At 36.2% G+C, this 27,444-nt stretch overlaps 1 protein-coding gene across 3 annotated transcripts in view; it reads left to right on the plus strand.

Annotated features, from left to right (window-relative positions):
- The window catches only part of tapt1b (transmembrane anterior posterior transformation 1b), a 95,555-nt gene that overhangs the window by 7,822 nt on the left and 60,289 nt on the right, over nt 1–27,444 (plus strand). For 2 of the 3 annotated variants that reach the window (XM_051928270.1, XM_051928269.1), the window contains exons 2-4: nt 4,115–4,245; nt 12,219–12,337; nt 18,676–18,717. In XM_051928270.1, coding sequence (XP_051784230.1) covers nt 4,115–4,245; nt 12,219–12,337; nt 18,676–18,717 — 292 coding nt within the window. The remainder of the gene's footprint in view (nt 1–4,114; nt 4,246–12,218; nt 12,338–18,675; nt 18,718–27,444) is intronic. The other variant, XM_028801785.2, reaches the window with a different exon arrangement.

Genomic DNA, 27,444 nt, shown 5'->3' on the forward strand with positions numbered 1-27,444 from the left:
CCTTCTTTTGGGGAAAAAAAAGTTCATCTTATGGAGCGAAAAATATGGTAATTTGAAGTGAATCCTTGCTGATAACGAAAACTTCTGTTTAATTTTAAGGCATGCCAGGGCTTTCATTATTCCACATTAAATAGATATAAATTATACTGTATATATTTCTTTTCAGGGAATGCCATCCATATTAACTTATGGACTGGAACATATTAGTAATGTCCAATCCTTCTCTTCTGTTTCTTTCAGAATATTAAAATAGGCTTTGGCCTTTTGTTTGAGATCAACTTTCACCCATCATTCAGTTTTTTTAGGAAACTAATACAGGTTCTCTCAGTATTTACTTGTATTTTCCACTATCCATTTATTTCTATTTTAAACAGATGTCCAGACCCTGGCCCAGCTCTATGTTGGTGTTATCTATATCAAATTATATGATGCACTAGTGAAACTGTTTTTGAGTAATAGCCAACCACTCATACAAACAACTGAGCACTTGGTACAGCTGACTGGTGCTTCTTTATTCTTGTCTCAGCTACTGAACACTGTAGATCCTTCGGAGTAATTTTTTCCCACTCAGTTGTTTCTCTCACAAGCCCTCTTCTTGTTTGTACTCAGAATTTTGAGAGAAAACCTATTTAGGCATTGTCTTTTGTGGTTTGATGTAACTTCTGCTTTTTATTAAGTGAAGCAACAGTGCTCACCGGAACATCCTTACACGGGTATTGTTTTGTATTAGTTTACCCCTGACTTCTTTGGATCATCTTTAGTTTATATTTATACATCTGCCTTTCAGATTCACAGTCTCAATAATGGTCCATTAACTTTGAGTTTTTCTCACAAAAGTGTTACAGAGACTTAAATGAGTTACTCAGTCTGTTTATATTAGGGATGCTCCTATCAATCATCTGCCAATCTAAATTGGCTGATTTTCACTAAAAAAGGCTGCTTTTCTAAACTTTATGGTAATTTTAGTTGTAGTCCTCTTTTACAGAAGGTATTCCATGCAGCCATAAGTTTAATTAGGTAGGAATGACAATGTGCTGTGTACATCAGTGCAGTTTGTTTATGGCAAACATGTACAAGTCTCAATGGTTGAAGAATATTAAAAACACAGACTTAATTGCATCTGGTGGACAGGTCTTTTTTTTTGCACATCATAAAAGTCAAACTCTTTCTTAATAACCAGTTAAAGGTGTGCAAGAATATCTGAAAACAACCTCAGTAATTACTTTTTATTCATGTAGTTTTTGAAGAGAGTATAGTTTTAACTACACCTTTATATATTAACCCCCATAGGTAATTACTAATGTAAAAATTGTCGTATTCATGTCTTTGGATATGTCTACAATTTACATTATTGTACACTTAGACTGGTATTACATATTTTATATTAAAAAAATAAACAATGATGAATCAGTAACAAGAAATATTTACTCTTTGGTGTTTTTTTCAGGTTATTGCATGTTGTTTTAAGTTTAAAAAAAGCACAATTTTTTAAATTATTTTTTTATTTACAAAAAATGTATACTGGTTTACTATTTAGCCATATTGGCATTAAATACTATTTTAATTTTTTAAATTTGTAAACAAAAAAGCAGTACGTGTCCCCAGAAGATAACTATTATGTTCAGTCCTTTTAAAAATGAAGAAATGTAAATTGAAATACAAACATGATAGTTTATCTCTAAATCTATGATAATGATGTACTAAGTTCATTCTGTGATTATTAATTTTCCCTGGGATACAATATTAACAATTTAGTTGTACTAGGGGGCTTCATCCCCTACTTGCTTCACTTGCTAACCCCCCCCGGCCTGCGCTATGCGCCAGCCACTTCATGTTTCTGCCGCTCGCATATGTGGATTTCACTTTCACCAAACAACAAAACTTTTAATTCTTGTGGATACACTTCTTCATTGGGAAGAAACACTACTTTTCCCTGATGGCAACACAAATTAGACAAACTACAAGTCTTCAACTTAAAGTTTAAATCCAAACAATATATTTAATCTCTTTTTGCTGTTCCGTTATTTCAGCAAGTAATAATTTCTGTTTGTTTGCGGTAATGTGATCTTTACTATCATTTTTTTGAAACTTAGAATTTTAGTACTTTTATTATCTTTAATCTGCTCTGCATGTGTATCACACCAACGTTTTTGAATTCTTCACAATGTTCTAGTTTGTCATCTACTCTTTATCTTTTATTTCCAGCCCTGGGCGTGGTTAAATCTCTTGGCACAAAGTCTTGTCTCGTGGGATGTGAAAGTACTTCTCTGAGAAAGTCACGTCTTGTTCCATGCTAAAAAGTCTCGTCTCGTCTCAGGATTTTTTTTTTTATAATAGAGAGATTTAATTTACTTTTTGTCTTTGTGATTATTTTGCATCCATTCTTTTTTCATTTTCTTAAAGGACTGCTCTCTCCAAAGGTGATATATTTTATGTATGTTACTTACCCCATGTTGTTTGTAGTTGTGGCAGAGAAAAATAATTAAATCTCATGTTTTGTGGAGATATTACATATTGAATATCCAAACTCAACAGAACCAGGATTTTATTTTTTAACTAAAACGTCAGAAGGTGGTTGGAAATCCTAACAAGCCACACAAGTTTTACATATTAATTTATTTTGTACAACATGTACCTAAAACAATGTGGAGTGATGTGAAAGTAATAAAGCTCATGAACTAAACAAAGCAACAAAATGTTTACGGCATTCATCTGTTATTTAATACATTTATTCCAGTTCATGGTGTCAGGAAGCCTGAATGTAGCACCAGTCCATTGCAGAGCATACTGTACTAATGCACACATTCACTGGATGTGTTTTATAAGTTACAGTGGAACCTCGAGATACGATCACCTCTGTATACGAGAAATTCAAAATACGAGGAAAGTTTGAGGGAAAAATTCAGATCTAAATACGAGCATTGGCTCGCGTAACGAGCCACGAGCCAGGCTGTGGGTATAGCTCGCGGCTTAGCGAGGGGGCGTGGTAGCTGTAGCGAGCCGCAGGGCGATCTGCGGTGTCTGCGTTTCTCACCTAAGTGCACAGGTGGGAAACTGCCCACATCCATGATTGTTCCTGTGGCTGATGGGCTGCAGCTGCCATGTCCTCCCCGCATATATAGAGAAGCGCGAGCCAGTTAAGGGGGAGAAGAAGTAAAAGAAAAGAGAGGAGAGAGAACGGAGGTTGCAGCAGCAGCAGCAGCAGGAGGAGGAGGAGGCAGAGGCAGGAAGCAGCAGGAATCGGCAGCAGTAGGAAGTCGGTGCGGGAGAGCGAGCGAGTGCAGGCGAGCCAAACAGCTGAAGCAGGACGGTGTAGAGCAGGTCAGCTGCATTAAGAGTGTCTTGCCTGTTGCAGAGCCCGCATGGGAGAAGCAGGTGAGACGCTAACAGAGAAGAAGCACCGGGGATTGTCATCTGTTTTTTAAAGACTGCTTCCTGTTGACGTTTTAACCTCGTGTTAAAGGATTGTTATTCTTGTGTATTTTAAACCTCCACTTCACAACTGTTTTAAGGATTATTTATTTAAAGATTTATTGAATGCTCTACTGCACTTTGAACACCTGTTTTGATTCTTTTAATAATCAGTTATATTATTTACCAGTGTTATTTATTAAAGGTAGACTACAGTTTATATAATTTATCAGTGTTATTTGTTAGGAAAATTGATTTTTATGTTAATATATTTGGGGTGCGGAACGGATTAACTGGATTTCCATTATTTTCAATGGAGAAGTTTGTTCTAGATACGAGAAATTCGCTAAACAAGCTCAGTGCTGGAACGAATTAAACTCGTATCTAGAGGTTCCACTTGTATATGGCTTTTGTTTCACATATTGAGTAATGTCCTGTTAAATTTTACAGTAGGCCTTTAGAGAGACTTGCTGTTCCACAGAATATCTAAATATAGTTTCAGTTATTAAAAAATGTACAGTATGGTTGTAGGTTACTGTTTTGATAATGTAACTTTAACTTTAAAAATAACCAAAATCTTCCCTAATGATTTTATCATTATTTTGAAATTAGTTTTAATAGTATTGCTAAACTAGTGAAGAAATATACACATTATGCCTCAGTACATGTATTTATTGTACTTTTTTTCTTTTTCTAAATACAGATCTTTCACTTCTGAGGTTCATTAGTGCAGAATTAACTCGAGGCTACTTTCTGGAACACAATGAAGCAAAGTACACTGAGCGGAGGGAGAGAGTTTACACATGTATGCGGATTCCAAAAGAGCTGGAAAAGGTATGCCCATTGTACATTTTTGCGTCCACAGTAGACCTCTCTAGCTGTTTGTTCTGCTGTTCACCATTGATGTTCAGGTGGGGGACTTTTATGCTAACAGTTTTTTTTTTGACTATTTTAAATTATCATTTTATACTGGAAAGTAATTTAGTACAAACATAAATGTGACAATAAGAATAATAAGCCAAGATAAAATCCAAACAATATCCACTGCAACTCAACCCCAAGCCCTATAACCATTTAACATTTCGCCATCCCTTATCCTGCCCATTAGGCCAAAACAATTATACTTTCAGAAATTGTTAAAAAAAACCAAGTTTTATGTAGTCATAATTTTTATGTTTATCTTATACCACACGTTAATGGTAAGATATCTGAATTATTCATTCTTGCAGCTGAGGCCGCCAGCAATGTCTGATTTAAAAAGAAAGAACGCCAATGAAAGCATAAATTCTTAGGAAGTTAGCACCTAGAGGCAGTTAATGGTGACTAAAGAAAAAACATTTCTTTTGAAAAAGAGGTAATGAGAGATTACACATATTCAAAAACCAGAAAAGTCGAGATGCAAATGATCAAGAAAAAGACTGTACAGAGGATAGACAGCACATTACGTGGGACCTTACTTTGTAGACTGAATGGCAGTCCAAAAACATATGGCTGTATATAAATCTTCTTTTTCTTTTGGCTGCTCCTGTTAGAGGTCGCCACAGCAGATCACCTTATTCCATATCGTCCTCTCTTCTGCATCTTGCTCTGTTATACCCACCACCTGCATGTCCTCTATCACCACATCCATAAACCTTCTCTTAGGTCATCTTCTTTTCCTCTTGCCTGGCAGCTCTATCCTTAACATCCTTTTCCCAATATACCCAGCATCTCTCCTCTGCACATGTCTAAAGCAATGCATTCTCGCCTCTATGACTTTGTCTCCCAACTGTCCAACTTGAGCTGACCCTCTAATGTACTCATTTCTAATCCTGTCCATCCTCATCACACCCAGTGCAAATCTTAACATCTTTAACTCTGCCACCTCCAGTTCTGTTTCCTGCTTTGTGTTCAGTGCCACCGTCTCTAACCCATATAACATAGTTGGTCTCACTACCGTCCTGTAGACCTTCTCTTTCACTCTTGCTGATGCCTGTCTGTCACAAATCACTCCTGACACTCTTCTCCTCCCATGCCACCCTGCCTGCACTCTCATTTTCACCTCTCTTCCACAATCCCCGTTACTCTGAATTGTTGATCCCAGGTATTTAAACTCATCCACCTTTGCCAACTCTATTCCCTGCATCTTCACCATTCCACTGATCTTCCTCTCATTCACACACATGTATTCCGTCATGTTCTTACTGACCTTCATTCCTGTCCTCTCTAGAGTAAACCTCCAACTCTCCAGGGTTTCCTCGACCTTCTCCCTACTCTCGCTACAGATCACAGTGTCATCAGCAAACATCATAGTCCAAGGGGACTCCTGTCTAATCTCATCTTTCAACCTGTCCATCACCATTGCAAATAAGAAAGGGTTCAGAGCCGATCCCTGATGTAATCTCACCTCCATGTTGAATGCATCCGTCACTCCTACTGCAGTTTTCACCACTGTCACACTTCCCTTGTACATATCCTGTACAACTCTTACATACTTCTCTGCCACTCCCGACTTCCTCATACAATACCACAACTCCTCTTGAGGCACCCTGTCATATGCTTTCTCCAGGTCCATAAAGGCGCAATGCATCTCTTTCTGGCCTTCTCTATACTTCTCCATTAACACTCTCAGAGCAAACATTGCATCTGTGGTGCTCTTTCCTGGCATGAAACCATACTGCTGCTCACGAATCATCACCTCACTTCTTAACCTAGCTTCCACTACTCTTTCCTATAACTTCACGCTGTGGCTCATCAATTTTATGCCCCTGTAGTTATTACAGCTCTGCACATCCCCTTTATTCTTAAAAATTGGTACCAGTACACTTCTTCTCCACTCCTCAGGCATCCTCTCACTTTCCAAGATTCCATTAAACAATCTGGTTAAAAACTTCACTGTCATCTCTCCTAAACACCTCCATGCTTGCTAATCCATTGCACTTCCTGATTTACTATCTTCACATCATCCAACCTTCTCTCTCTCTCGCGTTTTCTTCATTCATCAGCCTCTTAAAGTACTCTTTCCATCTGCTCAACACACCCTCCTCACTTGTGAGTATGTTTCCATCTTTATCCTTTATCACCCTAACCTGCTGCACATGGTTCTTCTATATGGCGTTATATAAATAAAATGTATTATTTTTATTATTATTATTATTATTATTATTATTATTATTATTATTATTATTATTATTATATGCAGAAAAGTATTTGTAACATTTAGGATGCTATGACCCCCTAACATCCTAAAAGTTAAAGCATTTACTATGTGTAAAGTAAAGAAAATGAATCATTTGTAGCTGAGTAAATTAATAATTAGAATTTTTTTAACATAACAAGGCAAATCCCAAGTTCTAATATTAAAACAGAAACAGGTTTATGAGAAGATTTTATAAGGTGTATGTAAACTGAATAAACAATGAATATTGAGGGAGGAAGTGAAGAAAAGAGAAGGAAAATATGATGATATGGATGGCTTGTAGAGAAGGAAATGATTATTAATTTTTAAGGCATCACAAAATTGTTGCAAGAGAAATGGGGTAGGAAATAGGGATACTAAGTTTAGTGACTAGTTGGCACATGTTCAGGACAAAAGTATAGTAGAAAAGGTCCTGTCCAGTGTACAACAGAGGAAAACTGAAAGGTCTACCCTCAATTACAAGTGAAAAGTTATTAAAAAGATGGAGTGTTCATTCAATTTATTTAGACCCCCCAGTCACAGAGTTTTTCATCTAGTTGTCAACTATGGATAAATAGGAAATAATAGGGCCAAAGGATTTTTTCTTCCTTTAACCCCTAAAACTGATTTTAATGCGAGTTATCGATGTTATTTTTTGCTTAATTATTTTATATAGTTAAAAAGTGCCTAATCTATATACTGGGGTCAAACTTGGGATCAGATTTTCATCACCAATCACTTCCTGCTTGTAATTAATCTTGTATTTCAGTTAATCCAGCTGTTATTTTTCTATCTTTTGTGTTTGCCTTGTCAATTCAGAAATTCCCAACTAATAGTAGTCACTATCCTGATGTGGTTTATTATGATTGTGGTGTCTTGTTTATTTTAGATATGCGTTGATTAGTAAAGCTATTGCATTCTAATGACTACTCAGGTGGAAATGGGACATGGATGTCTTGTTATTTGATTTACTTTCTTAAAATATGAAACTAATTAAAGGAAAAAACTCAAAAGAAATAGTGAATAAAATTTAATAATAATTCATTACATTTATATAGCACTTTTCTTAGTACTCAAAGCGCTATCCACACAGGGAGGAACCGGGAAGTTAACCCACAATCTTAGTAAATAAAAGGGACCCCTTTCTTTTAAAATCTTTGAAAAAGCAAAAATTATTATTGCAGTGTTCTTCTACCTAACGAATGATAATAAAAATGGCCAGCCAATTTAGCAAGGAATTTTTTATTTTGTAGCAATATTAAAGAAACACTATCAGCAAAGAGCAGACATGGGTCCAGTTTAAAAAATGTCAAAGCAGGGTGCTACTTTGGTATTATTAACATTTGTATGATCATTGGTATTAAATGCATAAGTTACAGCATGCTTGACTTACTTGTTTAAAACTCCTTTTGAACTGTAGGTTTTTGTGCTTTTTTATTTTTTCATTTTTTTTTTTGCTCCAAGCTAAATTCTTTCTTACAATATTTAACTTGACAAGGTCTGAGATTAGTGGAAACAATTTTTTTTTTTGCAAACAGTGACTGTATCCAAGCAATTTATTTTTCAAGGTTGGCTACCCTTTCAGCATAGCAAAGAAAATGAGTAGTAGTCGATGAGCATACAGAAGAAAATATATCAGACTATTCATATTCTCTTGAACAAATAGATAATGATGCCACATTACAAACTGAAAATTGCCAAACAGAGAAAGATGAAAACCCTCTTCTTGAGTACTACTGCCATCTTCAGTGACCCCACTCCCAACTCCTCTTACATTTTACCGGAATTCTACCAACCCCACTACATACAGAAATAAAGTAAGGAAACACAGAAGTATGAAACACCCTAGCGAGGCACACTGCTGACACTAATTTCTACGTTTTCAAAAAATGGCAGCGTTATTAAACAAGCATTTAAAATTGATGGATACACATAGGAATAAACACAATTTATGTAGTAAGCAGATTACAAAACCACAAACCTGCTGCCAGTTTAGACCAGCATAGCCTATGTCTTTCACATAGGGTGCCCTGTCCTGCAAACTTACCCAACACCCATACATTATCTGCATTCATTAATACGGGTTAACCTAACATGCCATCCTTGAGGTGTTGGAGAAGAACTGTCAATACTGTGCTACCAGAATAAGACCAAATTCCTTCCTACTTGTGAGTAAAATGGTGTGGTTAGAAAGCTGAATGATGTCTTGATTGATATAGAGCAGCATAGTAGCTTAGAAGTTCTATGTAGTTCACAAACTAAAAGATGACTCTTTTAAAATAAGACTGTTGGGAATGTGGAGCATCACAGTGCAAATATTATTTATTCTTGATGGATACTGCGTGGTCTGCAGTATTATTATATAGTGTTAAATTCATTTATACAACTAATACTCAAAATGTTAAGATGACATTTACTTTATAGTATAATTCTTTTTTGGTCAGTTTAGCTATTGTTTTGAATATAATGTGAGGACTGATTGTATTTCCATCCAATAAAGTGGCTGTCTTCAATACCCCCTTACCTTGTTTTATTGCTATTACCCCAAGGTCTCATGTAAAACTGTATTTTTTTTAATCCATCTGCATTCCATTTTTTGCCATTGAAATATAAGAGAGTATATTATATTATTGAACTTCAGGCGGAGTGGTGGCTCTGAGGCTAAGGATCTGTGCTGGTATCCAGAAGGTTGCGGGTTCAAATCCCCGTCACTGCCAATTAGATCCTTCTCTGCTGGGCCCTTGAGCAAGACCCTTAACCTGTAATTGCTCCAGGGGAGATGTACAATGGCTGACCCTGCCCTCTGACCCCAAGGGGTATGCGAAAACTAACAAATTCCTAATACAATTATATAATTATATAAGGCAAAATAAAGAACAAAAAAAAAAAATTCTGTTTTACTCGATCAGGGGAGACTTCATCTAAAACCTAAAGCCCATTTTACATCTAGTTGTATTTTTTGTAATCTGATCTATACAGTAATCCATCGCGGGGGTTGCGTTCCAGAGCCACCCGTGAAATAAGAAAATCCGCGAAGTAGAAACCATATGTTTATATGGTTATTTTTATATTGTCATGCTTGGGTCACAGATTTGCGCAGAAACACAGGAGGTTGTAGAGAGACAGGAACGTTATTCAAACACTGCAAACAAACATTTGTCTCTTTTTCAAAAGTTTAAACTGTGCTCCATGACAAGACAGAGATGACAGTTCTGTCTCACAATTAAAAGAATGCAAACATATCTTCCACTTCAAAGGAGTGCGCGTCAGGAGCACAGAATGTCAGAAAGACAGAGGAAAGCAAACAAATCAATAGGGCTGTTTGGCTTTTAAGTATGCGAAGCACTGCCACACAAAGCTGTTAAAGGCGGCAGCTCACACCCCCTCCGTTAGGAGCAGACAGAGAGAGAGAGACAGAGAAAAACAAACAATCAAAAATCAATACGTGCCCTTCGAGCTTTTAAGTATGCGAAGCACCGTGCAGCATGTCGCTTCACGAAAGCAGCTGCACAGAAGGTAGCAACGTGAAGATAATCTTTCAGCATTTTTAGACGAGCGTCTGTATCGTCTAGGTGTGCGAACAGCCCCCCTGCTCAATCCCCCTACGTCAGGATCAGAGAAAGTCAGCGCAAGAGAGAGAGAGAGGAAAGTAAGTTGGGTTTCATATCAGCCATCTGCCAATAGCGTCCCTTGTATGAAATCACCTGGGCAAACCAACTGAGGAAGCATGTACCAGAAATTAAAAGACCCATTGTCCGCAGAAATCCGCGAACCAGCAAAAAATCTGCGATATATATTTAAATATGCTTACATATAAAATCCGTGATAGAGTGAAGCCGCGAAGCGCGATATAGCGAGGGATCACTGTATTTCTGTCTTCACTAAGTACATCCTGTAAAAATGGTCAGATTTTAAAGTATCTCTTTGATTTATAATCTAGTACTGTTACAGGTTTTGTAGGGATAAAGCAAATAAAAATGGGAACCAATAAGAACTGAAATAAAACGCAAATAAACTTACACAATGGAAAACAAAGGAAAGTGAAATAAAATATAGAGTAAACTGCAAATTCTAACCTTGCAATGCACACCTCATAGGTATCATAGAATGGTAGCAAGCAAACTGTACTAAACTTATGCCTCAAGTATGGGTTTTTACTTTGTTGCACCAGAATTCTGTATTATAGTATATCATCAAAAGCAGTAAAGGTTATTTAAATTTGATTACTCTAAAACTAAAAACTGCTAAAATTCTCAACTGTAAATTGGCATCAAAAGGTAAAATTATTACTGCCTCATCATAACAGTGACTTTGAATAAATGTGTACCAAAAAAAAAGAACAATAAAAGTTACCAATTTCTTTTACTCACTTAAAAGCATTATCCTGTTCTCTTTGTGTCACATTCTGAAAAGCAGCATCTCTAACAGTTATAAAAAGAAATCATGCTTCATTCTGTTCTATTGTGGCTTGTTTCCATTGGTTAATTTGTGCTTTTGCTTTTTTTTATTTACACTGTATTTTTTTTTTTATTGTTGATTGATTTTTCAAACATAATGCAGGTGGACAACAGTGTTGAATTTTTCAAAAATTCAATCATTAATAAAAAAAGTATTGTGGTACGTTAATTTCTAATGTATTGCAGTAAAATTAAGTGCACACTTGGCCAAGTGCCTTACTGCGTCGCCATCCAGCTGCCTGAATCTCAGTTTGTGAATTATGTCAAATATAACATTATACCAAGTAATGATAAGCAAAACAGCTGTGTTTCCTTTCAGATACATTAGGTTTTATGTGTGATTTTACAATAGCAAAACTTTCTCAAAACATGTATTTGGGTTTGGGAGTTTTTAAAGTTTTTTGGGGTTGGTAGAAAGAAAGGATGGTTGCTCCCTAAGGATTTGGCAACACTACATAAACTGAGGTAACATTTAAACTGGCATGAGGAAACAACTCCCTTCTGTATTTGCTGTCCCTGCCTGTCACTTTATGTGTACTACCCCATTGCTTCTGCGGCTGCCTTCATTTGCATTCTCTGGGAAGCCACATTTTTCTGCATGTGCTGGGCAAAAAAAAAAGGATGGCATGAATTAGAATAGCCATTCATCACAGTATTATTATTAACAGATATCAACAAATAAAAAACATGTGTCTGTTAATTTTATTTTTCTATAATGTCACCAAATTTCAATTAAAGTGTTTTTTGAGATTTTTGGGTATGTATAGTTTTACTATTGTAGGAGCAGTTTTTAACCACTAAATATTGATATATTGAAATGTCCTTTCTTAGTGGATATCTACTGATCTAGGTGTATAATCCTGCCAAATTTTATCTTTTTAACTGAATGAGAAATTGTGTTTTTGTTGATGAGTGAGAAATGTTGCATTTTGTATATAAATATATATATGTACGTGTGTGTGTGTGCGTGTTTTACATGGTTTACATTGCATTGCAGTACTGCTGAATAAGGTTTAATCACAGTTTCTCATTAGTTAATTATAACAGTATATATTATGAAACTTTAAATTATTATTATGTTAAAATGTGATTATCATTATACGATTTTCATATACGGTATATGTAAATATGTATATAGTGTATGTATATATATATGTATATGTAATTAAAATTCATGATTTTTTGTATTGCAGTTGATGCTTTTTGGTTTCTTCCTATGCCTTGATGCATTTTTGTACGTCTTCACACTCCTTCCAATGCGAGTGATTCTAGCTCTGATTAAACTGCTCACCTTACCATGCTGTGGACTAAAGTAAGTAACTAGATGCAGTGGAGCACTCTTTGGTGTCATGTTTAGAGATTTGCATGTTCCACCATTGATGCTTTTTTTTCTTTTAAGTAGAAAGACACAAAGTTGAAAGTTTGTTTTAGCACTTGACATATTTAAATGTAACTAAGAGTGTTTCATAGATTTGTTTCCTTATCAAAAAATAGAAGTAATACTGCTCAGATAATAATTTTTCTGTCTACCAACAGCATTTAGAGTGCTAGAGGGTAGCACAGTTAAATTTCAATTAATTCATAGACCTAATAAATGCATTAGTTTAGCACTTTACATGTATTCTTATAGATATATTAGTTTATTTTAAACTGACTGCAAACTATTGTTAGCTATTCACATTTGTAAATAAATAATTCTACTTCCCACCATTAGGCTGGATGATACCATATTTTCCTTCATCCACAAGGACCCTGAATCCTCCTTACTGGGCAAAGCTTTGATCTGTGCATTAATGGATTCTCTCCAAGTCACATTAATGCTGATCCTTAACCTTAAACTATGTCACTTTTAAAAATTTAACGGTAGTGAATGCAAAATGAAAGTGATGACAGTAGTGAGCTAAACAATGAACAAGTCAGGAAACATACTCCTTCTGAGTAGTTCCTCAGTTATGCAGCTGTCAGTGGAACATAAGTAAGCTGATTCCCTGAATAGTTCATCAAAATGCATAAACAAAAAATGATGACGCAACATACAAACTATGGGTATGGTTATCACATTCAATTTCCTTATAGCACACTTAAAACATGCTTATCATATAGAGGCCTTTTGAATCAACTTTTATTTTGCCTGCTTAGGATGGTGGTAGGGTTGGGTTGAACTTGCTGTTACATGATGAAATGAATAAATCACTGAATCAGTGAGTTAGATCTTTTCATTTAAGTGTACCAAATAGAACAAAATGTGAATGTTCAAGTAATCTTTGGTGAAGTATGGTGAACCTGTCACAAGATGAACACTTACAGTTAAATAAAAGTCAGAACAGCTAATTGAGTAAAATAGCTTTCTTTAGTTAGGCTGGCTGAAGTGGGGTTTACTCTAAGAAAGGTGGAGTTTGTGCCTCATTCCCTAGATTAGAAGTAACTAACAGCTAAGGCTCTTGTGTTATCAAATGATTCCTGATAAACACATATACACTTATGAGTGGATTCCTAATAAACACACATACACTTATGAGTGATTTAGATTTCTATTTACCAACTTGCATTCTTTTATTTTACACATAAATACAGAACATATGTCATTTCTACATACTGCTGCTCCTCTTATTTGGCATCTCTTGTAATTTTCTTATAGTTACAGACAGCCCTGTCCAGTATAGTAGTCAGAGATAAGGAGTTGGAGAGGTTATGTCCAATCTAGAAGAATCAACATTGTGGTTGTTACATCTTCTGTTTGGTTTATGTTGCTTTCCTTGTAAATTACACCTATAATTAGTAAAGATGTATCAAAAACAAACTGTATCATTAACACAAAATTAAGATGTATTCTGGATATTTGTATCTCTAGTGGAATTTATTATGCCCTCAATCTATAAACTACAATTGAGTGTTATGTGTTAAACTAAACAAATCAGCATTAAAGCCTAAGTCTTACTGGGTTTGTTTTGGAAAACTATACAAATGCAGTCTGAAGTGAAATCATTGAAAGTGCCGGCTTAGAAATGGGCAAGCATTTGTGGTAACTTAAAGATGCCTTTGTGTGAGTAGGTGCTTCAGATAGTGACATACAAATTGCTTTGACACATTGTTTTCTTCTTAATTTATATAAATAAAATTGTTATACCCTTTATTTGTCTTTAGAATTTTTCATCATCATTTGATGTTAATTATTCATTTTGCCCACTGTTTCTCAACCCCCTGATTACATTTTGTCTGTTAGTTTGTCTGTTTTTACAGTATCCCAAAATAATAATCTTTTTAATCTGTTTTAATATTGACATTTTGCATGTAATGTAAACCTGAACTACACATTGCATTTCAAAAATTCCATCTGGATGGCTGGTTGTAATTTGGAGACGTGGGGAAGTTAGGTGAAATGATGCATCACTCCAAAACAGCTGAGTCACAGTTCATGAAATTTTCCATGTATCTTACTGTTAATACAAATGAAAATCTACGGTCTAAGGCTCAAAGCCACAACCACGTTTCTCACATGGGCAACTGTATGTGGTATATTCTAGGCCAGCAGCAGTAAGAATCTGCATATATGTGCATCCAACAAAAAAAAAATTCTTTCAGGAAGCTTTACTGTGATTCTAAATATCCCAACATTAAAAGTACAGTAATCTTTACTTGCAGTGAAGAAGCATGATACATGAGTATAAGGACAGAAAGAAGTTGTTATTCTAGAGCAAAATCATTTTTTTGAACAAAGGGAACAAAAAATTCTTAAGATTAGATAATATGATGATGATAAGAGGAGATAAATTCATAGTTATCAGAGTGGTTATTACATGCATGATCCCTTGATGTAAGCTGAATGGGTTCCAGGTATTAAGGTTTAGTTGATGTTGTGGACTTTGAACCCAAACACAAACAGGCAGACACCGAATGTCCCAAAAGACACATTTTAATTCTCCAAAACACAATGCAAACACAATATAGTGCCCAATTCACCCTCAATTCAGTCTCTTTCTCTTTGGACTTCCTTCTGCCGCCTCCAATCCTCCCATCGCAAGCTCCATCTTCTGCCTCCCAACTCCGGCTCCCCGAATGGAGTAAGGCTGTCTCTCTTATACTTCACCTGGATGTGCTCCAGGTGTTTCCTGGTGCTCTTCTGGCAGCACTTCCTGGTGTGGTGGAAGTGCTGCCGTCCAGGGCTCCATAATTGTCTGGGTGCACCCTGGTGGTGGCCACGGGCCCCAACAGGGATGAGCTTCCAAGCTCTGATCCTGTGGCCCCGATGCAGACCAGGGCGGCTGCCCTCTCGTGGCCCAGGGGAGGTATTGTCCCTGTCCCAGTTCTTCCAGGTGTCCCGGCTGGGCAGAATCCCCAGGTATCCGCCACAATGTGAACATTAGTCTCACAGGATCCAGTTACATTTTCCTGTTGCTTATTCTTTGGAACTTCAGTTAATTGCAGTAGTTATTACGTTGACTAGTGTTGGATCAGTGAATTTCGCCAAAGCATCATTTGCAGCGCATTTGCTGCGTTCACATTCACCTTTGTTGGTCAAATTTACTGACTTTTTTTTTTTTTTATATAAATACCAAGACCACATAATGCTTTGTGAGGCCAGTACGACATCGTCTGGAGATGTAACAGCCAACATTGATGGGAATGCTCCCGGGTATGTAATGCTGATCATTTGCATTACAGACTCTGTGGAACGAGTTATCTGTGCTTGTAGCCAGATGTGCAGGTCGATCTTCGAGTTCCATGTCAATATATGAGAAGGAGGCATGTTCCCAATGCATGCATAATGCAAGCCAGATGTAGATAAAAAACAAACCTTGAAGGGGCCTAACCCACCAGACAGAGTAGTCTCCATGAAATAATAATGAAAGCTTTATTACTATTTACAAGACATTTCTATCTTTTTTTTAATAGAAGAAAAAGTGCAAAGTACTAACACAGACAGTTGGAGAGCCTTTGGCGCAACTTCAAAAAATGGAACAAGCCAGCAGTTTTAATCATGACACACCACTTTGAATTTTCTGCCTTTAAAAGAGCTATGTATTTTTTCTAACATTTGACTACAATTTTGGCATTTCTGCTTTTTTTGACATAATCTATGATCACATGTTTCTGACTGCATTCTTTCTTCTTTGATCTCATGGAGGCACAGTGATGTAGTGGTTGGTACTGCTGCCGCACAGCACAGGTCACCATTTTGGCCACAATAATCGGTCCATTTTAGTTGGCAGATGTTATCCTAGCCCTCAGGGACATTTCAAAGATGATTGCACTATTATAATCCAGTGAAATTTATTTCAGATTATATATATATACAGTGGGGCAAAAAAGTATTTAGTCAGCCACCAATTATGGAAGTTCTCGCACTTAAAAAGATGAGAGAGGCCTGTAATTTTCATCATAGGTATACCTCAACTATGAGAGACAAAATGAGAAAAAAAAATCCAGAAAATCACATTGTCTGATTTTTGAAGAATTTATTTGCAAATTATGGTGGAAAAAAAGTATTTGGTCAATAACAAAAGTTCATCTCAATACTTTGTTATATACCCTTTGTTGGCAATGACAGAGGTCAAACGTTTTCTGTAAGTCTTCACAAGGTTTTCACACACTGTTGCTGGTATTTTGGCCCATTCCTTCATGCAGATCTCCTCTAGAGCAGTGATGTTTTGGGGCTGTCGCTGGGCAACATGGACTTTCAACTTCCTCCAAAGATTTTCTATGGGGTTGAGATCTGGAGACTGGCTAGGCCCACTCCAGGACCTTGAAATGCTTCTTACGAAGCCACTCCTTCGTTACCCGGGCGGTGTGTTTGGGATCATTGTCATGCTGAAAGACCCAGCCACATTTCATCTTCAATGCCCTTGCTGATGGAAGGAGGTTCCATCCATCCAACCATTTTCTAACCCGCTGAATCCGAACACAGGGTCACGGGGGTCTGCTGGAGCCAATCCCAGCCAACACAGGCCACAAGGCAGGAAACAATCCTGGGCAGGGTGCCAACCCACCGTGGAAGGAGGTTTTCACTCAAAATCTGACGATACATGGCCCCATTCATTCTTTCCTTTACACGGATCAGTCGTCCTGGTCCCTTTGCAGAAAAACAGCCCCAAAGCATGATGTTTTCACCCCCATGCTTTACAGTAGGTATGGTGTTCTTTGGATGCAACTCAGCATTCTTTCTCCTCCAAATATGACGAGTAGAGTTTTTACCAAAAAGTTCTATTTTGGTTTCATCTGACCATATGACATTCTCCCCATCCATCCTCTTCTGGATCATCCAAATGCTCTCTAGCGAACTTCAGATGGGCCTGCACATGTACTGGCTTAAGCAGGGGGACACGTCTGGCACTGCAGGATTTGAGTCCCTGGCGGCGTAGTATGTTACTGATGGTAGCCTTTGTTACTTTGGTCCAAGCTCTCTGCAGGTCATTCACTACGTCCCCCCGTGTGGTTCTGGGATTTTTGCTCACCGTTCTTGTGATCATTTTGAACCCACGGGGTGAGATCTTGCGTGGAGCCCCAGATCGAGGGAGATTACCAGTGGTCTTGTATGTCTTCCATTTTCAATTAATTGCTCCCACAGTTGATTTCGTCACACCAAGCTGCTTACCTATTGCAGATTCAGTCTTCCCAGCCTGGTGCAGGTCTACAATTTTGTTTCTGGTGTCCTTTGACAGCTCTTTGGTCTTGGCCATAGTGGAGTTTGGAGTGTGACTGTTTGAGGTTGTGGACAGGTGTCTTTTATATTGATAACAGTTGAAACAGATGCTATTAATACAGGTAACGAGTGGAGGACAGAGGAGCCTCTTACAGAAAAAGTTACAGGTCTGAGAGAGCCAGAAATCTTGCTTGTTTGTAGGTGACCAAATACTTATTTTCCACCGTAATTTGCAAATAAATTCTTTAAAATCAGACAATGTGATTTTCTGGATTTTTTTCTCATTTTGTCTCTCATAGTTGAGGTATACCTATGATGAAAATTACAGGCCTCGCTCATCTTTTTAAGTGGGCGAACTTGCACAATTGGTGGCTAACTAAATACTTTTTTGCCCCTCTGTGTATGTATGTATATATATATATATATATATATATATATATATATATATATATATATATAGTTAAATAACATTCTTTTTCCAGTGAGACTCAAGTTCCTCATCACTTGCTGCAAATCCCATAACACTGACTTAGCCTGCACATACCTGATGAAGGCTATATAGGTGAAACATTACATATCTAACCATCTCTTCTTTTTTTCCAGTGTGGGAATAACCTTTACCTTTTTCGTTTTGTAGATACATTTTGAAACTTTCCTCCACTAACCCGAGCCTTTACTTATTATTATAATGTACACAACAATGTGCATTTTGTGATATTTTAATGCCTCAAGTGCTGAGTTGTATTTTGAAATTCAACAGTTTTTCAAACAGCTAAAGTGAGCATGGTATAGTTTTGAATTAGATGGTTATATTTTGAGGCTTTAGTTTAGTATCTAAGAAAAATCAGCAAAGTTGTAAAAAGTACAGACATTCTTTCTTAATTCTAAGATGTAACAATCACAATTTAATTCAAACATTTTCTTCAATTATTGGACACAGTATGCATTGCTCTCTGTTGCTAAAATTAAATCTTCTGGTATTTTTTCCCTTTTGCTTTTCCTGTTTATAGGGCAAATACATGCCCTTTCTGCAAAAAGAGGCAAAATAACAGGTATGAACAGATGGATTGCTTGCGTAGCAGTGGCATATGCATTGCTTTTAGTTGTTCTTTAACATAATGTTGCTGTTTTAATTGCAGTTTGGCTTGGCCTAGAGCTGATGCTAAAGGCTGGTCTATTTGACATTCTATTTGACTGAATATTGCTGTGTAGTCATGAGTTTGTATGCGTGTGTTTGTAAACTGTTGGGCTTGTTTGCAGAATTTTCTAGATTATTAAGTTCTTCTTTTAAGGATGTAGATGAGCACATTAATTATTAAAATTAAATTAATTCAGGTTGCCTCTACTAATTATATAGTAATAAAGGATGCTCCAATCAGGGTTTTTTTTTTTTAGAGCTGATACTGATCACTGATTTCATGTTATATTAATTGCCTGTTTCTGATTTTTCTTTTCTTTATCCTTTTAAATTTTTTTACACTAAGCTCCTGTGTAAGCAGCCATTTGTGTAAGCCTTATATAGTAAAGTGTTACCCTTGGTATTTTTACTGCAGACTTCATGTTTACTTGTTCATTTTTTGATTACAAAATGAAATTTTGCACCTTTATTGTTTGGTGACTATAAAAAACACTAAAATTAAATAAAATCCCCTGATATTTATCAAATAGATACAAGATAACATATTTAACAAGCTTATAAGTAAGATAACGGTATTGTTTACTTAGCCATGAAGGCAAATGCTTTTCTGTTTGCTTTCTGTTATTTAAAATATGAGCTGCTGTACTAAACACATGCTTGCTCACTGTGAACACTCAGACAAGGAGTGGTAGTTTTAATTAAATGACAAAATGAGAAGTTCTGAACTCATTAAAGCAGCTTCCATTTTGATTTCTCACAAAGACACACATATATGTAAATAGGACTCCCGTTTTTCCACTACATGTTTATCTAGTCTGCAGTCCCACTCTATGCACACGACAAATTATCAGATTTTTGTCAATTTATTACTCCATTTTCTCCTCTGAAATAAGACTGGTTGCTTTTTGTTTACAGGAAGTTCTGGCTACAAATACAAACATGCTCTTCCTAAAATAAAGTAGATCAACAACTAATGACCAAAAAACGTACAAAAGCAGATGCTTAAAAAATTCAGTTTTTGAGATCAGCCAATTTACAGATCACTGATCAAGCGATTTGTTGTGAAAATTGGACGTTTTTGAACTCACTGATCAAGTGATTTGTTGTGAAAATTGGACGTTTTTGATCTCACTGATCAAGTGATTTGTTGTGAAAATTGGACGTTTTTGATCTCACTGATCAAGTGATTTGTTGTGAAAATTGGACGTTTTTGATCAGTGGTCGATCATTTGGAGCACTGCTTAATGGTAATTTAAAAGAAATATTTTTGTATACTCAAAAACGTAAGTTTTGCATACACTTTCACCAAACATAACAGTTAAAACATCACTGTTTATTAATATACAAGTCTAAGTTTTGTATACAAGAATATTTAGCTAGTATAATTTTTGCTGCATTAAAATTTTTAAGTTTCATCATACTTCTATGAAATATTGTATGTCAGAGATATTAGAATGATTAAGGAAGTGTGAGTTGTATAAATGCTTACTTGGAGTTATTTCAGTTTTATTCTGTGAAAAATTCAAACACAGTATTATATTTACAGAAAGTTCACTTGCAACAATCTAGTTTTTTCAATTTACATATGGTATGAAACTTTGGTTCTCTTCTGTACAGGAAATAATCAGAGTTTCTTTCTACCGATTTTCAAGCTTTTTTTTTTCCCTTCTCTCATTTTAGTGACTGACTTCTTATTTTTAGTAATCTTGTTGCTATATTTGTTTTTAACCTTTATGATGGAGTTTCATGACCCTTCTTTCACTGAGAACTTGTATATTTGATACCACTTTTAGAAATCAAAAAGCTTAAAACAAGAGTAGGAGAAAATGGCTTACAGATAAAATACTGCTTTACAGTAGCTGTATTGTTGGGTTTGTAAGCAATTATGGTTCTTCTTTGACTAAAAAAGATTATCTTCTGCTTGCACAAAGAATCCATACAATAGATAACTTTACTCTGTTTGTCATATGCATGAATACATTCCATTTCGTAACTCTTCACTGTGGTTGGAATGAGAATCAGATTTGAAGTTATCTTTTTTTGCATAGATCTGGCTGATCCTACATGCTTTTTGGCTACATGCTATGCTAGTAAACATTCTGTGCATGTTTAAGCTCTAAAGTACATCAGCAGAGGCCATGAGGTATGGTAGAAACTCATACTGTTAAATCTGGGACAAAATCTTGGAATGTTTTTGTGCACTTGTACAAAACTTAAAAAGTACATCTTTGTGGTGAAATGTTTTGGCTCAGTATAAACACTAACTCCAAGAATGCCTGTGCAAGACTAGCATGGTTTGTCTTTAGAGGTTAAAAATATTAAAAAAGCATAAAATTGTATTTTTATATATTTTTAACTATACACTTTGTAGATAGTATGTTCTTCCTTAACACTAGAATTACCAGAGCCTACGAAAAAAACTTGTAAATCCGGCCCACCTTAAATCCGTTCACACCTCTCCCTCAGCGTCTTTTGTCCTGTAAATGTGCTGATTAAGACAAGCAGCAAGCAGCCTGCTATTCCATCCCCCCACCGACTTAGAATGAGCACAAACTTCTCCCAGCTCATGCCTTGATTGATTATCTGGGAGTGAAGTGTTGGAGTTTTAGAGTAGAATAGATCATTATTTGGAACACATGCATTTCATGTGTGTTCCATTTCTACCATAATCTGTGTAAAAACATTGTTAAAACAGAAACGTTTTTCATATTTTAGTAGTAAATGGCAAAATGTTGGCATAAACAATATAATGTGTGAAGTCTGAAGTCCAAAGATCAAATAAACACTTTCACAAAAGGTACGCATTTGCTATGACCGCTTCGGTCGCGCAACAGTATCATCTGTTGACTGATAATCAAAACTTCACGGGTTTGAGATTGGACAAGTCCGTTTTGAAAGTGAGCTGCTCTTATTATTGGGGGGTGGAATCGTGAACGCGACTTAGAGAATAAAACTGAATAAAAAAAAAAACAAAGCTAAGCTTTACAAGTTTCATAAATTTACACCAGCTGTTACAGACTGAAATCAAATGTATGTTTTTATTCTAAGATAGTAACAATAAGAGCAGCTCACTTCTCAAAATGGACTCGTCCAGTCTAAAACCCGTGAAGTTTTGATTATCAGTCAACAATTGATACCGTTGCGCCACTGAAGTGGTTGTAGCAAATGCATACCTTTTGTGTAAGTGTTTATTTGATCTTTGGACTTCAGATTGTAACACTTCACACATTATATAGTTTATGCCAACATTTTCTCATTTACTACCAAAATATGAAAAACGTTTCTGTTTTAACAATGTTTTTACACAGATTATGGTAGAAATGGAACACACATGAAATGCATGTGTTCCAAATAACGATCTATTATTTCCACTCTAAAACTCCAGCACTTCACTCCCAGATAATCAATCAAGGCATGAGCTGGGAGAAGTTTGTGCTCGTTCTAAGTCGGTGGGGGGATGGAATAGCAGGCTGCTTGCTGTTTGTCTTAATCAACACATTTACAGGACAAAAGACGCTGAGGGAGAGGTGCGAATGGATTTAAGGTGGGCCGGATCTACGAGTTTTTTCGTAGGCTCTGGTAATTCTAGTGTTAATAAAAATATTATACAAACATAATCTATCTAAAAGTAATTTATATACATTACACTGCTAAAATGTAATTAATTTAATGGTAAATCATATTTTTTCTTTATTTATTTTAATTGATTTACAAGTTTCCTTACATTGCAAGTTATAGACAAGATAAACATTTTAAGGACTTCATCTAATAGTTAATTCTAATACAGTGGAACCTTTAGATACGAGTTTAATTCGTTCCAGCACTGAGCTTGTTTAGCGAATTTCTCGTATCTAGAACAAACTTCCCCATTGAAAATAATGGAAATCCAGTTAATCCGTTCCGCACCCCAAATATATTAACATAAAAATCAATTTTCCTAACAAATAACACTGATAAATTATATATACTGTAGTCTACCTTTAATAGATAACACTGGTAAATATAACTGATTATTAAAAGAATCAAAACAGGTGTCCAAAGTGCAGTAGAGCATTCAATAAATCTTTAAATAAATAATCCTTAAAACAGTTGTGAAGTGGAGGTTTAAAATACACAAGAATAACAATCCTTTAACACGAGGTTTAAATGTCAAAAGGATGCAGTCTTTAAAAAACAGATGACAATCCCCGGTGCTTCTTCTCTGTTAGCGTCTCACCTGCGGGCTCTGCAACAGGCGAGACACCGTCCTGCTTCAGCTGTTTGGCTCGCCTGTTCGGCTCACTGTTCAGCTACACGCGAGCCTGCACTCGCTTGCTCTCCCGCACCGACTTCGCCCGCCCGCCCGCCTGCCTGCCTCTCCATTCTCTCTCCTCTCTTTTCTTTTACTTCTTCTCCCCCTTAACCGGCTCGCGCTTCTCTATATATGCGGGGAGGACATGGCAGCTGCAGCCCATCAGCCACAGGAACAATCATGGATGTGGGCAGTTTCCCACCTGTGCACTTAAGTGAGAAACGCAGACACCGCAGATCGCGGCTCGCAACTGCTACCACGCCCCCTCGCTATACCCACAGCCTGGCTCGTGGCTCGTTACGCGAGCCAATGCTCGCATTTAGATCTGAATTTTTCGCTCATACTTTCCTCGTATTTTGAATTTCTCGTATACAGAGGTGATCGTATCTCGAGGTTCCACTGTAATTATGTTCAGATACTGCTTCTCTTACTCACTGAGAGACAGAAATGGCAGAGTTAGTAACCTTACCAGTATCTTTGAATGATTTGTACTAAAGGTTCAGTATGTGCTGTTAGCTGAGGGCAGCATTGATAACTTCTTGGCAGTTTTGAAGTACTTTTAAGTTATTCCTCATAGATTAATGGGATTTTCTCTAATGTGAGGTAAAATAGGGCATAACGTTATCATTGTCCAACAGTAGATTTTTTAGGTTCTTCTAATAGAGCAATAGACGTTACAAAATGCATTCTAACATTTATAGTATAAGTTATTACAATAAAATGTTCATTAAACATTAACATTCTCTCAGATGTTACTCTTAATAAGGGAACTAGGGTTTGCTGTGATTGTAAGGCTGTTTGATGGAGTGGCCTAGTAAAACAGGGCATTAAAGACATCTGTCACAAGTAGTGTATTGGATTGGATAATTTCTGTCAGTTTGAACTGAGAAAAATATATATGTCAGTGCTCACACAGATTGATGCCATTAAATTGTTGCTCTGATTGTTTTCACATGCACCATTTTGAAAGGACATAGATCTTCAAATGCTATAGTGTAACTAAAAATAAAACTTGCACCACAAACTGACATGCAAGATTTTAAATTTTAGGAAAGAGTTTTATTTTTGTGAAACAATTGCCAGCCATTGGGGAAAAAGTTTTGATAAAAAGTTGTAGCTGAGGAAATGTTCAAGTGATACAAACATCATTTAATAGTCAAGTTTCTGAAGGTCTTTATCTTAGCATCTAGCCAAGGAAGATTTGAATTCCTTTTTATGTGATTTCTTCAATATATGTTTATTCACTTCCCATACAAAGTAGTATAATTGAAAGAGGAGGCTGATAAAGAAGCATTATTAAATTTAAACACAAGTACAGTAATCCCTCCTCCATCGCGGGGGTTGCGTTCCAGAGCCACCCGCGAAATAGGAAAATCCACGAAGTAGAAACCATATGTTTATATGGTTATTTTTAGAATGTCATGCTTGGGTCACAGATTTGCGCAGAATCACAGGAGGTTGTAGAGAGACAGGAACGTTATTCAAACACTACAAACAAACATTTGTCTCTTTTTCAAAAGTTTAAACTGTGCTCCATGACAAGACAGAGATGACAGTTCAGTCTCACAATTAAAAGAATGCAAACATATCTTCCTTTTCAAAGGAGTGCGAGTCAGGAGAGAGAGAACAAAGCAAGAAGTGAAAAAAAAAATCAATAGGGCTTTTTGGCTTTTAAGTATGCGAAGCACCGCCGGTACAAAGCTGTTGAAGGCGGCAGCTCACACCCCCTCAGTCAGGAGCAGGAAGAGAGAGAGAGAGAGCCACAGAAAAACAGTCAAAAATCAATACGTGCCCTTTGAGCTTTTAAGTATGCGAAGCACCGTACAGCATGTCCTTCAGGAAGCAGCTGCACACAGCCCCCCTGCTCACACCCCCCTACGTCAGCGCAAGAGAGAGAGAGAGAGAGAGAGAGAGAGAGAGAAAGTAAGCCGGGTAGCTTCTCAGCCATCTGCCAATAGCGTCCCTTGTATGAAATCAACTTGGCAAACCAACTGAGGAAGCATGTACCAGAAATTAAAAGACACATTGTCCGCAGAAACCCGCGAAGCAGCGAAAAATCCGCGATATATATTTAAATATGCTTACATATAAAATCCGCGATGGAGTGAAGCCGCGAAAGGCGAAGCGCGATATAGCGAGGGATCACTGTATGTATTTCCCTGAAATACTTTACTCTTGCTGAAATAAATCTGAACTTCCAAAAATATTTTAGGACTCTTTTAAAAGATTTGATAATCTTGAGAGCCAGTGATATTTATGCTACAAACTAAAATATACATAATGCTATAAATAAGTAGCTCGATTTAATTTTTTCAAATATGTGTTATGTTTCTAGTGATGGCAGGACCTCTGGGAACTCAGTTGCAACTGGTGTATAGATTACAGTGAACAAGTATTGGAAATGTGATTGTTTATATCTGTGGTTGATAAATGCTGATTGATCTTGAAAGTAACAGAGAGAAGTACTTTCTTTATTCTGTTTGCAAAAACCTTGGCAAGAAATTGATACTGGTGCTTGGCTGAGAAATTGGCTTATAGGATGCATATTCTCATGGGATTTTCTCATTTCTCGGGCTAGACAGATAAGGATGAATTAAGTTGGGCCTTTTTGCTGTCAGGCTAATATTGACAGACTTAATCTAACCTTTTTTTTTCTTTATAAAATGCTGCTGGATAGCCATCTGGGCCTGCAGCTTTTCAGCTTTGTAAGTATTTAACAGCTTCTGAAATTGCAGAATAAGTTAGACGATGGCTCAGCTTGTTTTTGCATGTTGCCTGGAGTTGTAGCATATATATATATATTTTTTTAAGTAATTTGAATGCCTTTTTCTTTACGTTCAGTAGCAAAAGGCATCTTCTAATAATCGATAAGTTACTCATGTACCAACAATATTATTTTTTTCTGCAGTAGTGTTTCAGGACTTCTTTCATATGTAATGTGCTAACATCCTATTAAACATTTCTCCAAGTTCAAAATACGCATAATGTAATTTAAGTAAGAGCTGTTTGTAAAGCATTTTTTCTGTAAAGATCTTGCATATTCACTATGTTTAGTAAATGATTGGTAAATAGTTTTCTTCTGTTCTGCAGTTTCTTTTTTGTTAGAAACAGTATATATTTTGTCCCACAGGTTTAGTTGAGTGTTTTCCAGAGTTTTTGCAGATCTGTCTAGAACTGAATTTGTTCAGAAAATGTTTGTGTTGTATAGAAGTAAAATTTAATAACTGTAGATTTAGTAGCCAATAATTATTTAGCTAGTTGAACTTTCTGTCCTGAGCACCATGACATGTGAAGTGTCATGTTAAACAACAATGACACTATAACTGCAAGATCTGATAGAAAGTAACAAGCTGTCATCAGTAAGGAAGTATTTGGTGTGTAAATGCAGTAACTATGATGCATGAAAGAGAAAAATCATTGTATTGCATACGAGGGGAAAACTCTCTGTAAGCCTGATGATTTATTTTAAAAGAATGTAAAATATATGAGTTAGTTATAGGCACTGATTTAATGGTTAACAATGAGCAATTAAAGCATGTTTTAAAAGACAGTTAGTGGTATTAATTGATTTGTAATTATATATTGGGAACCAAATTAAAAATGTAAGCTATAAATTAACAGTCAAGTTTTGTTTTATGTAGTTTTACTTAACTTAGCTAAAACCAGTTTTGCATGTGATTTCACAATCATAAAATGTGAAATTTACTAAAAAGAGTTTGGTTTTTTTTGGTGTTTTTAAAGTTTTTTTGTGGTAGAATACTCCCTAAATCTTGTTTGGATTTTTTCTGCAGCAGCGTAAAGCAGGTTGTAGTCCGCTATCAAAATCTCGTTTATTTTATTGCTTTTGTTTTCACATGAAGACACACCAAAATCTATTGTTGCGCATGTTAATACATTTTCTCCACGGGAAAACTTGCTATATTTTTTTCCACAAATGTACTTATAACTGTTTGTTTTTTACGGTCTCTCTGAAATGGCACTGATCTTTTAATAAACAAAATGCTAACAGAAAACTGTACAGCAACATACAAGAAATATTTTGAACTTTACAGTGAAACATTATTTTTGAATGGTTTGCTTGTATTATTAGTAGTAAACAAACAGTATTCTGCTTCTTAAACACAACCCTTCACAATGCATTTTAGGACAGATTTTTCTAGACTGAATCTCTTGGATCTAGGGTTGCACTAAGAACTAGGGACATCTCAATACCAGAATTTTTGTGTTCAATACCAGTACCAATGAAATATCACAATACTTGATAGAACGACAAAACATGATATCCCATTCAACAAATTTTTTATTAACACTAGAATTACTAGAGCCTATGAGAAAACTTGTAAATCCGGC

This window comes from Erpetoichthys calabaricus, chromosome 5 (genome assembly GCF_900747795.2).
Source record: "Erpetoichthys calabaricus chromosome 5, fErpCal1.3, whole genome shotgun sequence".
In the NCBI taxonomy this organism is placed as follows: Eukaryota; Metazoa; Chordata; class Cladistia; order Polypteriformes; family Polypteridae; genus Erpetoichthys; species Erpetoichthys calabaricus.